At 42.8% G+C, this 17,113-nt stretch overlaps 1 protein-coding gene and 1 long non-coding RNA gene across 2 annotated transcripts in view; one reads left to right on the top strand and one right to left on the bottom strand.

Annotated features, from left to right (window-relative positions):
• The window catches only part of TMEM260 (transmembrane protein 260), a 71,096-nt gene extending 62,666 nt beyond the window's left edge, over positions 1-8,430 (bottom strand). The window contains 2 exon segments of the mRNA XM_043472174.1: positions 8,179-8,305; positions 8,307-8,430. Coding sequence (XP_043328109.1) covers positions 8,179-8,305; positions 8,307-8,339 — 160 coding nt within the window. The 5' untranslated portion in view covers positions 8,340-8,430.
• On the top strand, positions 8,427-15,167 carry LOC122443686. The gene is made up of 3 exons (XR_006270086.1): positions 8,427-8,792; positions 8,923-9,116; positions 15,059-15,167. It is a non-coding gene; the product is annotated as an uncharacterized LOC122443686 (long non-coding RNA).
• The last annotated feature ends 1,946 nt before the right edge of the window (positions 15,168-17,113 follow it).

Genomic DNA, 17,113 nt, shown 5'->3' with positions numbered 1-17,113 from the left:
CAGATACTGCTCACTTAAGTCACTTACTTAAGGACATTGTTGAAGTCTTCCAGAGAAATTCAAGAACGTCTTAGAAGACAAAAGCCCTTTTTGTATCTTACACAAATCATTCATGGTTTTAAAATGCTTAAAATAACTTTCCCTTTGTAGATATTGTTACCAAAACTGTATTTATCATTTTCTACTCTAGAATGGGTTTTGCTCTTATGTCTTCAGTCCCAAAAGGTTTTAATTAATTTCTGATTCTTACATTCCCGTGCAATGAAGCACAGTTCAGTTCAGATTTTCAAGGTTGCTATTCATTCTCCTCATATAAAAATGTATTTAGAATTACATTTAACATTAAGAAAAATGCCCTATTTTCTCTAACTTCTTTTTACCAATTGAAAAGTCAATATATTGTTATTCTTTGTGGGAGTTGTTGGTAGAAAGATGAATCTTGAATGTTACAAACCTCCATCACCAACTCTTTGTATGTGAATTAAAATCTAAGTAGAAAAGATGCTAGTATTCAAAGTCTATTATGTACCCTTGATAAAAAGCTGAAGAGAAGCACTACTCTTAAAATTGAATATGATAAAAAGAAAAATCGTTAAAAAAAAAAAGTCTTCTGGCACCTTGCTTTCCCTCAATCAACCCTTTACACTAGGGTTTGGTGGCTCAGTGGTAAAGCATCCACCTGCAATGCAGGAGACGTGGGTTTGATCCCTGGACCAAGAAGATCCCTGGAGAAGAAAATGGCAACCCACTCCAGTTTTCTTGCCGGGGAAATCCCATGGACAGAGGAGCCTGGCAGGCTATAGTCCATGGGGTCCAAAAGAGTTGGACAGTACTTAGCAACAAACAATTTGTCAAATATAAGTCCTACATCATATATAACCTGCATCAGAATTACCTGGATGCCTTTTAGAAATGAAGATTCCTTGACCATAATCCAAATCTACTCACATGACACCCTCTGGAATCAGGGCCCATGTTTTCCAGGCAATTCTCAAGTATCAATATATTCAAGCTTGAGAACCACAGCTTTCTCTGGGACACAAATGGGTGGCAAACTCAGAGTAGTTAGTAGATGCTTCACCTTTCCATAACCCAGATCCCTCTATATGTTAAAAACATATAAATACACATATAAGCTAATTTATTTTTCCCAAGAATAACAAACACAAGTGAAGGCTAGATTCCCAACCTTTCCTCTAAATGACCAGGAATGCTTTTGCCCATAAATCAACAATTAGTATCAAGTGGTACAAAAAATAGTTTTGGCTAGGTCACACAATGTGATGGATTCATGAAGTATAATTTAAGACTTATCAGGAAGAAGAGTATATGCTTTATGTTGGTCTTGAGATGCATTCTGTTTATTGGTTAAAAAAAATTCATAAACATGAAATTCAAAGAGAACAGTACATTAAACATATAAGCAGAATTACAGAATCACAAAGATGTGATTATACAAATTCTACTGGCAACACTGGAAAAGTTTATTTAGCATTCTCAAAAAAAATGAACAAAAATATTAGAAGCAACTACTATCTAGCGTCAAATTAAACAAATCAGAATACCTAAAAAGTCTGATAACTCTAAGTGAATAGATAACTTTATTCTTTTGGGAAAAAAATAAAAGACATTATTAATGAAAACAAAGCAACAATTGTAATGGTGTGGAGCAGGCGCCAGATATAGTAGCCCTGCTCAGCTACTGGTCAGCACCACAGTGGACTCTCCCCCTCTTCTGTATAAAAGGAACCCAAATTTAGGTTAAGTTTTTTTGTGTATGTGTATATAAACTTTTTATTTTGTATTGGGGTGGTGGTGGTGTAGCCCTCATAATCAACAGAAGAGTCCGAAACTGTACTTGTATAGTACTTGGGTGTAACCTCAAAAATGACAGAATGATTTCAGTTCATTTCCAAGGCAAGCCATTCAACATCACAGTAATCCAAGTCTATGCCTCTACCACCGATGCCAAAGAAGCTTATCAGTTCTATGAAGACCTAGAAGATCTCCTAAAACTAACACTGAAAAAAGATGTTCTATTCATCACTGGAGATTGGAATGCAAAAGTAGAAAAGTCAAGATATACCTGGAGTAACAGTCAAGTTTGGCCTTGGAAAACAAAATGAAGCAGGGCAAAGGCTAACTGAATTCTGCCAAGAGAATGTACTAGTCATAGCATATACCCTTTTTCAACAAATCAAGAGATTACTTTACACATGGACATCACCAAATGGTCAATACTGAAATCAAATTGATTACATTCTTTGTAGTCAAAGATGGAGAAGCTGTATACAGTTAGCAAAAATAAGACCTGGAGCTGACTGTGGCTCAGATCATCAGCTTCTCGTAGAAGATTCTCTGGTGGCTCAGATGGTAAAGAATCTGTCTGCAATGTGGGAGACCTGGATTCCATCCCAGGATTGGGAAGATCCCCTGGAGGAGGGCATGGCAACCCACTCTAGATTCTTGCCTGGAGAATCCCCGTGGACAGAGTCCACAGGGTCGCCAAGAGTTGTACACGACTGAGCGACAAAGCACAGCACAAAGAAAACCGGGAAAAACACTCGGCCAGTCAGGTATGACTTAAATCAAATCCCGCATGAATTCACAGTAAAGGTAATGAATAGATTCAAGGGATTAGATCTAGTTAAAAGAGTGCCTGAAGAACTAAGGACAGAAGTCCACATATTGTATAGGAGGTGACGAACAAAACCATTCCAAAGAAAAAGAAAAGCAAGAAGGCAAAGTGGTATCTGAGGAGACTTTACAAATAGTAGAAGAATGAAGAAAAGTGGAAAGCAAAGGAGAGAGGGAAAAGTACATCCAATTAAATGCAGAGTTCCAAAGAATAGCTAGGAGAGACAAGAAGACCTTCTTCAATGAACAGTGCTTAATAATAGAAAACAACTAAAGGGGAAAGACTAGAGATCTCTTTAGGAAAACTGGAAACATCTAGGGAACATTCCACCCAAAGCCGGGCACAATAAAGGATAAAAATGGTAGAGACCTAATAGACCCTGAAGAGACCAAGAAGAGATGGAAAGAATACATGGAAGAACTGTATAAAAAAGATCTTAATGAACCGGATTATTACAATGGTGTGGTTAGTGACCCAGAGCCAGACATCCTGGAGCGCAAAGTCAAGAGGGCCTTAAGAAGCACTGCTGCTAATAAAGCTAGTGGATGTGATGAAATTCCAGCAGAACTATTCAAATCCTTAAAGGATGATGACATCAGGTTTTGCATTCATTATGTCAGCAATTTGTCACCCTGTTTATTTAACTTATATGCAGAGTACATCATGCAAAATGCTGGGCTAGATGAAGCACAAGCTGGAATGAAAGTTGTTGGGAGAAATATCAATAACCTCAGATATGCAGATGACACCACCCTTATGGCAGAAAGTGAAGAAGAACTTAAGAGCCTCTTGATGAAAGTGAAAGAGGATAGTGAAAAAGCTGGCTTAAAACTCAACATTCAAATAAATGAAGATCATGGCATCCGGTCCCATCATTTCATGGCAAATAGATGGGGAAACAATGGAAACAGTGAGGCTTTATTTTCTCGGGCTCCAAAATCACTGCAGATGTTGACTGCAGCCATGAAATTAAAGGACACTTCTCCTTGGAAGAAAAGCTATGACAAACCTAGATAGCATATTAAAAAGCAGAGACATTACTTTGCTGACAAAGGTTCATCTAGTCAAAGCTATGGTTTTTCCAGTACTCACATATGGATGTGAGAGTTGGACCATAAAGAAGGCTGAGCACCGAAGAATTGATGCTTTTGAACTGTGGTGTTGGAGAAGACTCTTGACAGTCCCTTAGACTGGAAGATCAAACCAGTCAATCCTAAAGGAAATCAGTTCTGAATATTCATTGGAAGGACTGATGCTGAAGCTGAAACTCTAATACTTTGGCCACCTGATGCGAAGAGCTGACTCATTAGAAAAGACCCTGATGCTGGGAAAGAATGAAAGCAGGAAGAGAAGGGGATGACAGAGGTTGAGATGGTTGGATGGCATCACCGACTTAATGGACATAGTTTGAGCAAGTCCCAGAAGATGGGGAAGGAAAGGAAAACCTGGCGTGTAGCAGTCCATGGGGTCCCAAAGAGTCGGACATGACTGAGCAACTAAACAATGTCAGCAAATCTGGAAGACCCAGCAGTAGCCATAGGACTAGAAAAGGTCAATTCTCATCCCAATTCCCAAGAAGGGTAGTACAAAAAATGTGCTAACCATCGGACAATTGTGCAGATCTCCCATACTAATAAGGCCATGCTTAAAATCCTGCATGCTAGGCTTCAGCATTATGTGAACCAAGAACTTCCAGATGTCCAAACTGGGTTTAGAAAAGGAAGAAGAACTGAAGATCAAATTGTTAACCTTAATTGGATTATAGAGAAAGTAAGGGAATTTCAGAAAAACATCTTTCTGTTTCATCAACTACACCAAAGTCTTTGACTGTATGGATCATGACAAACTGTGGAAAACTCTTAGATGGGAATACCAGACCATCTCACCTGTCTCCTGAGAAACCTGAATGCGGGTCAAAAAGCAACAGTTAGAATCCTGTATGGAACAACTGATTGGTTCAAGATCATGAAAGGAGTATGACAGGGCTGTCTGCTGTCACCCTGTTTGTTTAACCTACACGCTGAGCACATCATGAGAAATGCCAGGCTGGATGAGTTATAAGGGGCAATCAAGATAGGTGGGAGAAACATCAACAACCTCAGATATGCAGACGATACCACTCTAATGGCAGAAAGTTTAGAGGAACTAAAAAAACCTAAGATCATGGCACCTGGCCCCATTACTACATGGCAAATAGAAGGGGAAATGGTGGAAATAGAGACAGATTTTCTCTTCTTGGGTTCCAAAATCACTGCAGATGGAGACTGCAGCCATGAAATCAGAAGACAATTGCTTCTGGACAGTTAAACGATGACAAACCTAGATGGTGTGTTGAAAAGCAGAGACATTACTCTGCTGACAAAGGTCCGTATAGTCAAGGCTATGGTCTTTCCAGTGGTCATGTACAGTTGTTGAGAGCTGGAATGTAAAGAGGGCAGAACGCCAAAGAATTGATGCCCTCAAACTGTGGTGCTGGAGAGGACTCCTGAAAGTCCCTTGGATGCAAGGAGATCAAACCAATCTTAAGATTAACTCTGAATATTCACTGGAAGGACTGATGCTGGAGCTCCAGTATTTTGGTCATCTGATGTGAACAGATGACTCACTGGAAAAGTCCCTGATGCTGGGAAAGATTGAGGGCAGAAGAGGGAGTCAGGATGAGATGGCTGGACAGCATCACTAATGCAATGAACATGAACTTGGGCACACTCAGGGAGATGGTGAGGGAAAGGGAGGTCTGGCATGCTGCAGTCCATAGGCATAAAGTCAGACACGACTAGGTGACTGAACAACAACCTTTTTATTTTGTATTGGGGTGGTGGTGGTTTAGTTGGTAAGATGTGTCCTACTCTTTTGTGACGCCATGGGCTGTAGCCTGCCAGGCTCCCCTGTCCATAGGATTTCCCAGGCAGTACTGAAGTGGGTTGCCATTTGCTTCTCCAGGGGATCTTCCCAATTCAGGGGTCAAACCCTTATCTCCTGCATTTGCAGGTGGATTCTTTACAGCTGAGCTGCCAGGGAAACCTGGTATAGTGGGCATAGCGGATTAACAATGTTGTGATAGCTTCAGGTAGACAGCAAAGGGACTCAGCCGTATGTATACATGGATTCATTCTCCCCCAAACTCCCCTCCCATTCAGGCTGCCACAGAACGCTGAGCAGAGTTCCACGTGCTATACAGTAGGTTTTTGTTGGTTATCCATTTTAAACACAGCAGTGTGTACTTGTCCATCCCAGACTCCTTATCTATCCATTCCCCCTGGTAAACCGGTAAGTTCCTTCTCTAAGCTTGTGAGTTTGTTTGTTTTCTAAGTAAGTTCATTTGTATCATTTCTTTTTAGAGTCCACATATAAGGGGTGTCATGCAATATTTCTCCTTCTGTCTGACTTACTTCACTCAGTATGATAATCTCTAGGCACACCCATGTTGTTGCAAATGGCATTACTTCACTTTTTAATGACTGAGTGATATTCCATTGTATATGTACCAAGGTTGTTTTTTTTTTTTTTGAAATGCTAGTCTGCCATCTTTTCAGTCTACTAGCTTTACAATTAAAGTGGTCCTTGTTCCAACAACTGTTTTCCCGATTTACTGGCCTGCTGTGCAGACAGCAAAATGAAATTGAGCTTGGTAACACATAAATTTAAAATAAATTATTTAAATAAATAATTATTTAAATTTATTTAAGTATTTATTTGAATTTAAATAAATTTTCCTAAATTTTAAATAGACTTCATTACTAAATACATGATAATAGATTTAAAAGAATTTAGAGCATAGGCTAATTAAGACAGCATGCTCTAAATTCAACCTACTTGGCTATTTTTTCTCTTCGCTGCCTCTATCTTCTACTTGTGTGATTCTGGACACAGCTTAACCTTAGTTTTGTCATCTATAAAATAAATGAGTACCTACCTCACAGGGTAGCAGCTGGGAGAATTAAAATGGCAATCTATGTAAAGCACTTTGAACAGTGCCTGGCACATAGTAGGTGCTCAACAAGTGTTATTATTATTCATTCTAATCTCATCCTTCAGGCTCAAACAACCATAGTCAAGAATTACCAATGCTTTTTTCCAAAGGCACAGAACTATTCAACCTGTAAGTAATACTCTCCAAAATCAAAGCTCTCACAACTATAAAGTTAGTTCTATTATTTAGTATAAAACTTGGAAATATGGTAACTCCATTCCCCACTATACTAATGAAACACTGCTCCTATTCAATAGGATCTGAAAGAAAAAATAAAGGTAATGTGTAAAAGGATTATCAGGGATCTTCAATGTGGTAGGCAGCCTTGAGGACGGCCTCTAAAACTCCAAAATTCCAGTATTCTCACTGGATAACCTTCTGCCGTTGAGTGTGGGCTGGACATACTGACTCATTTCCAAGAATAAAACAGGGCAGTGGTCTGCTACTGCCAAGATTGGGTTACAAAATGACAGAGCTGTAGGCAGAGGTGCCATCTCTCTCTCTCTGTGAAACCCCCACATCAAAGAGCTGGATGAAGTTTAGAATTTAATCCTTGTTAGGTTGAACCTTTGAGTTGACTGCACCCCAGCCCAAACCAGGACAACAGACTTGTACTGGATAAGAGCACCCACTTAAACTGTACCCAGATTCCTGATCAACAGAACATGTGAGAGAATAACCGTTTGTTGTTTTAAGCCACTTAATTTGGGGGTATTCTATGCACAAACTAAGGTGCTCAGTTTTTTTCAGTCTATAGATTGACTACTCAAAGTTTCAGCACCATTCTGACAAAATTACTGATCATTATTAGGCAGTATTAGAGGATCAGTTTGACAACAAACCAAAACCTGCATCTGCCTCTCATCCCAAATAGGCAACGATTATTCATGTGATTTAAATAGCCCCCGACTCACGCTTTTCAATAGAAGCAGCTTTAAGCCACAACTGGTTTCCACTATTTTAAATATTCTCCCGCAAATAGTCTGCAAGGCTGGTTGCTTTTCAATGTTCAGATTTCAGCTAAAATATCACCTTATTAAAGGCCTTTCCGGACTAGCCATCCGGATAGAGCCACTGCCTACCTCACTATCAATCACATTTTCCTCTTACTGTCTCCAATAACTTCTCCTCCCAATACGTTGTGTTTATTCAGTAGTTTGTGTATTGCCTCTGCCCGCACTACAACCCTCTCCATGAAACTTGTTCGCGGCTCCTGTCAGCCCTTTGTCTGGTACACGACAAAGACTCTGTAAGTAACACTGGTATCTGTGGACGAAAAAGGAATGGAAAGCAAAAACTCAAGGCAAGGAAGATGATCTGGAGAAGTGGAGCGGTCAGTTAAGTCCCATCAGGCGAAACCAACCAGCCCTGCCTCGAAAGCCTGAAAACTACAAGAGACCAGAACTACAGGAAAATTACAGAAATGAAAACACAGAGATTGGTTTTGACACGCAAAACACTACGGGGGGCCCCGGCGGGGAGAATGGAGTGAGCGAACTGACCAGACCTCGTGGGAACGGTGAGGATCAGGGAGGGGACAGCAGGGACGACCTTGAGAGTACATTACCCGAGTCGCCCCCGGGCACCGAGGGGGGCAGCGTGAGGGTGAACACGGCGGCCACAGCGGCGAACACGGCGACGCCGCCGCGGAGGCCCCCAGCGCGCCGCGCCCCCGCTCGGGCTGCCCGCCCCCCCAGCCGGGCCCCCGCCGTCGCCATGGAGACCCATGGGCCAGAGGGGACCAAGGAAGGAGGACGCGGCGGGCCCCAAAAGTCTGGGCGCCCGGAGCCCACAGGGCGAGAGGCGAGCTCGGCACTAGGCGGCCGCGGCAGCTTCCGGGTCGGGCCGGGTGGGACCGGACCGCACCTTTCTGCGCCGGCGCGGGGGTAGAAAACGCGGGGTCTCGCGGGAACCAGGCCCGGGCAGCCGTCAGACTGCTCGGGGTTTACAGAATTATAGTGTGCTTTCCACTAGCGCATCACAAGGGACAGCCTTCTTTTAACAGAGGAACTCCGGGCCGCCGTCTCTATGGCCTCCCCCACTTCCTGGCCACTTGGTCGGGTCTGACAGAGACGGGAGCCGGGTCGCCAAGCGGACGGGAGGAAGGGTAGCGACTTCCCCCTGAGGTGTGGGGTGGAACTGCAGAGGGGCCCCAGCCCGCCAGCCGCAGTGTGCGCCTTAGTAAGTCAACAAACACCTAAATCACGTGTTTACAGCGAGTAATTATATGCCCGTCTGCTAACTGTTAAATCGCCGTTATTTTCAGAGAGATTAAAGAAAGCTAATTGGTCTTTTTTTCCCCCTCTTATAGCATGAGGAAAACTTCGGAGATGAGTTGAAAAACTTGTTTCTGAGGTAGTACAAATAATTTATATCATGATAAAATTGTCTCCAGCATTGATGAGGAGGAGTGTTTCTGTGAAGCTTTGACTACGCAGTGGAAAATGAGATGAAGTCACTGCATTTTCCAGTTGGCTGCAATACCAAAAAGAATGGGCGCTCTTGGTAAGGTCTTTAAGCTTACTTTATACAGTATTGTAGCAACTATTCTGGAGTGGGAGGGGAGGTGGGATACCTCCCTGGAATGCATCTCAAAAGACACTGAAGATCAGTGATGGTCTAAAACATGTTATAAGCAAGCTGACAGGAACACAGCGTCTCAAACGTAGTGACTTAACACACCTGTGTAGACTGGCAGCCATGGCGCCAAGCATTACCTTGGTCTTTCTCAGGTACTCCATAAGGCTTTCTCTGCAGGATTGCGAGTTCCTGGAGAACCGGTAGGCAGCTTCTAAAATGCTCCCCATAATCTGACTCCCTGTATTCACTCCCTTATGTAAATCCTCTGCCCTTGAGTGTGGGCAGAACCTAGTGACTCACTTCTAGCAATAGACTAAGACAAAAGTGATGGAGGTCACTTTGGAGATGAGGTTATAAAAGACTGACTTTTCATCTTTCTTGCACTCCCCACCATGGGCACCACCTTGCTGCCCTCCCACTTATTCACTCTGATGGAGCCTCTTCACCAGGTTGTGAGCTGTCTTATGGAGCCATCCACATGGCAGGGAACTGAGCGTCACCCCCAGCCAGACAGCCCACGCAGAGCTGAGCCCCTCAGTCCAACAACCTGGGAGGAGTTAAATCCTGCTAATCCCTCCTGAGGGAGCTAGGAAGCCCATCCTGCCCCATGGGAGCCTTGAAGTAATGACTTGCCTCCGCCAAGACCTTGATTGCAGCCTGTGAGAGACCCAGCTAAGTCTCACACAGATTGCTGTCCTGCAAAAACTGTGAGATAATAAATGCTGTTGTCCACTAAATTTGGGGGTACTTTGTTGCTCAGCAATAGGTTACTAAGACAGCCTGCCTTCCATTTCTTTTTACCCCCCTTTCTTTATTTTTCTGCACCGCTTCTTTGTTGCTGCCCAGACTTTTTTTAGTGGCCAGGAGTGGGGGCTACTGTTTTGTTTTGGGGCTCGGCCTTCTCCTTGCAGTGGCTTCTTTTGTGGAGCACAAGCTCTGGGGCTCCCTGGCTTCTGTAGTTGTGGTTCGAGTGCTCAGTAGTTGCAGTTCACGGGCCCTAGAACCCGGGGTCACAAGTTGTGGTGCGTGGGGTTTAGTTGCTCCAAGGCATGTGGAATCTTCACAGACCAGGTATGTCCCCTGCATTGCAAGGCAGATTCTTTCTACCAGGGAAGTACCGTTTCATTTCTTTTCTGAAAGAACATGCTAGTGAGTAATACTGACTGAGCCAAGCATATGTTTCTTTCCCTTTTTATCCATTTCATCTTTTGTTCATGAGCTTTATGAAAAGATAACTTTTTATCACAGCAAACTTCACAGGAACATAATTATTTGCCCACGTTTGAGAGGTAGAGCTTAGTGTTGGAGTTTGAATTTGGGAATTGTTACATAAGAATGAGATGAATGAATAAGTTCACAGAGGAATAATGTAGGGACAACAAGGTTGAGGTCAAATATTAGTCCACATCTTCATTTAGGGAGTGGCAGGAGAAGAAAAGAGAACAGTGGAAGAGAGGAATGCACCACAGGGAACTAAGGAAGAAATGACATCAGTGATGTTTACCTGGGCAAGTTGTTACAGAGAGGAGAAGGATGGTGAGGAGGGCCACATCTAGGTTTATGGGGCTTAAGTTTATCAAGTTGGAGAATCTTGTAAGCAAAAAGATACAAAACTGCAGATAGAAAATTAATGATGGGCATTGGAAGGAGGTTGTGTTAGTGACAGACTGTGAAGTTTTTTTTAATTAAAGTATGGTTTGTTTACAATGTTGTGTTAGTTTTAGGCATACAGCAAAGTTTTTCAGAGCTATATATATATATATGTATTCTTTTTCAGATTCTTTTCTGTTATACATTGTTACAAGATATTGAGTAGAGTTCCCTGTGCTATACAGTAGATCCTTGTTGTTTATCTATTTTATATATAGTAGTGTGTATGTGTTAATCTCAAACTCCTAATTTATTCCTCCCTTCCCCTTCCCTTTTGGTAACCATAAGATTCAGGCTGTGAAATATAAACTTTGTTAGCTTCATGGCTAATCTCCTATGAGGATGGAGAACAACCAGTTCTCTGTGTATCTGTGTCTGACTACCTCTCAGTAAGCAAGCTGACTCCTCTCCACCCTGAAACTGTTTCTCCTTCAGGTATCAGCGATAGCACACTTCTTTGACTTTCCTTTTACCCCTGGCCTCTCTGCCCTGGATTGCTTCTATCAAGCCTCCACATAATGAGAGTGCACCAGACCTTGGTTATAGACTTTTCTTTCTCTTTCTGCCTTCTTTCCCAAGATAATCTTATTGAGACTTTAAATAGTAACTCTAGGCTGATAAAGGGCTTCCCCAATGGCTCAGCAGTTAAAGAATCCACCTGCAACGCAGGAGACGTGAGTTGATCCCTGGGTGGGGAAGATCCCCTGGAGAAAGAAATGGCAACTCACTCCAGTATTCTTGCCTGGGAAATCCCATGGACAGAGGATCCTGGCAGGCTCCAGTCCATGGAGTCACAAAAGAGTCAGACATGATTTAGCGATTGAATATCAATAATCAGGTCCTACTATAGTTAGATTTGATGACCTGGAGGTACTTGAACCTTGAAAGTTTCATAGGTCAGTGTCAGGAGGTTAATAGATATGGAAACAAAGAATAAGAAGTGAGAAAATGGAAAAGGGAAAATAGAATATATTTGCAAGAAATTTGGCAGTGAAGGGAAAGAGAGAAGTAGTGCAGGAAGACACAGGGATTGAAGTGTCACATGAGTTTTTGGTAATCCAGGGGAGTATTTGGAGAGAAATAGTGAGGAACAAAAGATGTACAGGAGGCTGGAGGGGATGGAACCAAGGAGGGAAGAAGAGAAGGGATGAAAACAGGAAATGTTAAGAATTGTTAACGAAAGAGAGATAGTGAGGTGGACCTTATCCTGGAGCAGGCTTAATAAAATACAGAAGGAGTATTTTTACCTGATATGTATGTTCTGCTCCATTCCACACTGCATTAGAGACAGCTACTACTGTAAAACAGAAAAATATGTGTATCAGGATCCAACCAGAGAAGCAGAACTAGAGGCAGATACATATTATGGAATTTATTGCAGGGAATTGTCTCACGTGATTGTGGGGGCTGGCTAGGCAAGTCTGAAATCCATGGGGAAAGCCAGGCCTTCCTGGCATTGTGGTCTGCATCCACATCTGTGGACATTCAAGGGCTCCACATTCTATCTGGGCAGAGAGGATGCTCCAGCTCTTCCCCTGGGTTCCATTGATACCTCCCTCGATAGGAGAAGGGGTAGGAGTGCCTCATGACTGGTCCCCTGCAGCTTCTCTGACACTACAGTGAGGAGGAGGCAGGCCAGGGATCTCCTTTAGGTCCTGTCTGACACCACCACAGCAGGGAGAAGAGGGGCAGCTCTTCTGGAGCTGGATGGGCTAGAAGGCTGGGCTCCCCATGGTAACATCACTGGTGCCATGGATGGAAGTTCTGGCTCTCTTCTCGGCCTTTTTTGACATCACCCTGGTGGGTGTGTTGGGGCATCTGGAGACGGTAGAAATCTCAGTTCCCCACTCAGCCTTTGCTGGAGCAAGTGGAGGTGGGGAGGCCACAGTTTTTTCTTTGGTTTCTAGTTACATAGAGAGTTACTTTCTAAATGTATCTGTATTACCTTTTCCTTGTCCTTTGACCAGAGAGAGAGAGAAGGTTTTTGTGGGGTGGGGGCTTTTTTTGTCTTTGCTATTGGAGTCTCTCACTTTTCTAGCACCCAGTCTGAGCTACGTGAAGCAAAAAGAAACCCAAGGATCTTACCAACATGTTCTTTAGGTTTCGAGATTCCTGTCTGGTCTACCTTATTCTCTCCACCTTTTGGGCACTATTTCATCCTTTTTAATGGCTGAGTAATATTCCATTGTATTCATATACACCACAGATTTTTTATTCATTTATCTGTCAGTGGTCACTTAGGTTGCTTCCATGTCTTGGCTGTTGTAAATAATGCTGCTATGAACGTTGAGGTGCATATATCTTTTCGAATTAGAGTTTTCAACTTTTCCAGATATATGCCCAGGAGTGGGACTGCTGGATCATCTGGTAGCTCCATTTTTAGTTTTTTAAAGAACTTCTATACTGGTCTCCATAGTGGCTATACCAACTTACAGTCCCACCAACAGTGCAGGAGGGTTCCCTCTTCTTCCCACCCTCACCAACAATTTTACAGTATTGATTTATTCAGGCTTTGCTGAGTCTGTATGGCTGCACAGGCTTTTCTCCAGTTGCAGCGAGCAGGGTCTACTCTGTAGTTGTGGTGGGCGGGCTTCTCATTTCTGTGGTCTCTTTTGCTGCAGAGCACACGCTCTAGGGTGCACGGGCTTCAGTAGTTGTGGCACTTGGGCTCAGTAGTTGGGGCTCCTGGCTCTAGAGCACAGGCTCAATAGTTGAGACTTAGGCTTAGGTGCTCTGCAGCATGTGGGATCTGCTTGTATCAGGAATTGAACCCGTGTCTCCTGCATTGGCAGGTAGATTTTTTTTTTTTTCTTTTTACCATTGAGCCACTAGGGAAGCCCCCTCTCCAGTATTTATTATTTGTAGACATTTTGATGATGGTCATTCCAAAGATCCCACTCCAGTATTCTTTCCTAGAAAACCCCATAGACAGAGGACCCTGATGGGCTACAGTCCAAAAAGTTGGATACAACTAAGCATGGAGGCAGGCATTCCAAAGGTATTTAGTATCTCTAGAGTACTAGTCACAACTGAAGCAACTTAGCAGCAGAGTACTAGTGATGAAGAAATTTGGTATAACATTTTAGAGGTCAGTATAGGTACATAAATCAACAATCTGTGAGATACTCATATAATTAGACCTAGAATTGTGAGTAAATATATGAAAATGTGTCCAACTTTATTAGTAACCAGAGAAATGTAAATTAAAGCCACAGTGGAATACTATACACTTACTAGGTTAGGAAAAACAAAAGTCTAACTGTATATGATATTGGCACGTGTGTAGAACAATGGAAATGTTAGCAGGAATGCAAAATGGTGCAACCACTTTGGAAAGCAAGCATTTCTAGTGAAGTCAAAGATATACAGATCATACAGCCAAGCAGTTCTACTCTAGGTTTGTACCTGTTTGTGGTAATATTGTTCATGTGTGCATGCGTGTGTGCTAAATTGCTTCAGTCATGTCTTAACTCTTGCGACCCTACAGACTGTAGCCTGCCAGGCTCCACTGTCCACGGGATTCTCCAGGCAAGAATACTGGAGTGGGTAGCCATTTCCTTCTCCAGGGGATCTTCCCAATCCAGGGATTGAACCTGTGTCTCCTACATTGCAGGAGGATTCTTTACCATCTGAGTCACCAAGGAAGCCCCAATATTGTTCATGAGAGCTCCCAAATAGGAACAACCTCAGACACTCATTAACACTGGAATAGAGAAATAGATCCTGGTATATTTATACAAAGAAATACTGTATAACAAAGAATGAACAAACTATAGCTAGCTACCATGGAATAATATGGATGACTCCTGGAGCTTCCCTGGTGGTCCAGTGGTCTGAGCTCCCAATGCAGGGGCCTGGGTTCAATCCCCAGTCAGGGAACTAGATCCCACATGCCACAAATAAAGATCCTACATCCCACAACTAAGACCTGGCACAGCCAAATAATGAAATATTTTTAAAAATATCGATGACTACCCCCAAAAAAATTGAGCAAAAGGAGCAGGCGATAAAACAATACACACAGAATGACTCTATCTATTTAAAGTTGAAAGATAAATCGTTTAGAGATATATCCATAGAATTTTAAACTATAAAGAAAATAAAAGTCATCATCTCAGATGTTGGGTAGTTACCTCTAGAGGTGAGTGGGGGCTTTGATGGGAAAGGGTACATGGGGGCTTCATGTGGCCCACTGATCTAACGTTAAAACCCCTCAGTTTACAGATAAGCAGATGCCAGAGAGGTTAAGCATCTCACCTTGAGCCACACAGCTGGTTGATGGTAGAAGTGGAACTGGGCTTTAATCCAATGTTCTTTCCACATTACCCTTCCTTCCTGTCACTGTATTGAATGGGTAAAATGCTATAAAGAAAGCTGAGCACTGAAGAATTGATGCTTTTGAACTGTGGTGTTGGAAAAGACTCTTGAGAGTCCCCTGGACTGCAAGGAGATCCAGCCAGTCAATCCTAAAGGAAATCAGTCGTGAATATTCATTGGAAGGACTGATGCTGAAGCTGAAGCTCCAATACTTTGGCCACCTGCGGTGAAGAACTGACTCATTGGAAAAGACCCTTGATGCCGGGAAAGATTGAAGGCAAGAGGAGAAGGGGACAACAGAGGATGAGATGGTTCAGTGGCATCACCGACTCAACGGACATGCGTTTGAGCAAACTCCGGGAGTTGGTGAAGGACAGGGAAGCCTGGTGTGCTACAGTTCATGGTGTCGCAAAGAGTCAGACATGACTGAGTGACTGAACTGAACTGATGTCTTGGGCAAATCATGGTCCCAGAGCTTGAATATGTGGTTGTGTGGGTGGTGGGGTTATGTTGGAAGGACTGGATTTATCCTATCAGTGACTTCAGCTGTTGCCGGGGAGCGGGGTGTGGTGGTGGTGGTAGGAATCCAAGCAGTGGGAAGAATGATGGGCTTCCAGTGGAGGAGGGACCTGCGGACAGAGGAGGAGCAGAGACGTATATCTGTGGCCACAGATTCATAGGAGCACATCGTGAAACCCCTCGGCAAGGAGTGTGAAAGTGATGGAAGAGTCCAGGGTGAATTTGAAGGAGATTCCTTTAATCAGGGTGAGAAAACAGGCTCATTAAAGAAAGACCAACAGTGGCCAGTTTTCTAAGGTAGTCTTTCTTAAACCTGGCTGATCATCAGAAACATTTGGCAGTGCTTTAAAAAAGATGTAAATTTCTGGGCCAACTCCTGGAGGTTTTAATTAGTGATTCCAGGTAGGTCTTGGGTATCTGTACATTTTCAAACCTTCCCAGGTGAACCTGTTGATTAGCTTGGTCTGGGGCCCACAGATCTAAAGTTACAACCCCTCAGTTTATAGATAAGGAAGCAGACTCTAGGGAGGTTAAGCGTCTCACCTGAGCCAAACAGCTGGTTGATGGTAGAAGTGGAACTGAGCTTTAATTCAATGTTCTTTCCACAATACTCTACCTTCCTGTCACTATATTGAATGGGTAAAATGCTTCTGGGGGAAAAACTCAGAAATATAAGCTGTTTTGGTATGCAGTTATAAAATAGTGTTCATCGTTTTAAACTGCAAATAACCATAGTTATGCACAATAAAGTCAATGAACAATCTCTCTTCACAACTTCATAGTGTTCTAACTCCAAGCGGAATGTGAGCAGCTCAGAAGTTGGAACCATATATTTTTAAATTTTTATTTCATCAGTGTCTCCCATGTTAAATAATTACAATGAGTTTTAAAAAACTAACATATGTTCAGTGGTGAAAGCTCTATTGTGGTAGGAAAACATTTATTTTTCTGAAAATCTCAGAGTTATTTTTTTTTTTCCAAGTCTGTCAAAACTTTGTTGCTTTTGAAATTATAGCTTGTTTGGTAAATAATATAAACTCAAGAAGGAGTAATAGTCTTCTTCCTTTTTAAAGGCAGTTTTGACAAATGGGATTGAGTAAACCATTCTGTAGACTGAAGAATTCTCTGAGTTAACAGCGCCGATTTTTCACTTTTGGTAGCATTATGCTACTCTCAGCCTGGTTTTCATAGCACCTCTCTTTTACAGAAAAGGAAATTGAGGCCCAGAAAGTTTGAGTAAACCTTGATCACACAACCGATGAACTAAGGAATTTGAAGCCGGTGCTCTCTCCCTACACAGCATCACACGGCGAAGTTTGTGTTCATTTTTCCAGCCCAAGGAGTGCAAGTCATAGGAACACAAGGCTGAGGAACTCTGAGAGCAAGAGAAAAAGCAGGGCCTGCCGGGGGCCTTTGCTGTCACACAGACCATTCTT

The sequence above is a fragment of the Cervus canadensis genome, chromosome 6 (assembly GCF_019320065.1).
Source record: "Cervus canadensis isolate Bull #8, Minnesota chromosome 6, ASM1932006v1, whole genome shotgun sequence".
NCBI classification, from domain to species: Eukaryota; Metazoa; Chordata; class Mammalia; order Artiodactyla; family Cervidae; genus Cervus; species Cervus canadensis.
This window is presented reverse-complemented; position numbering and strand designations above follow the sequence as displayed.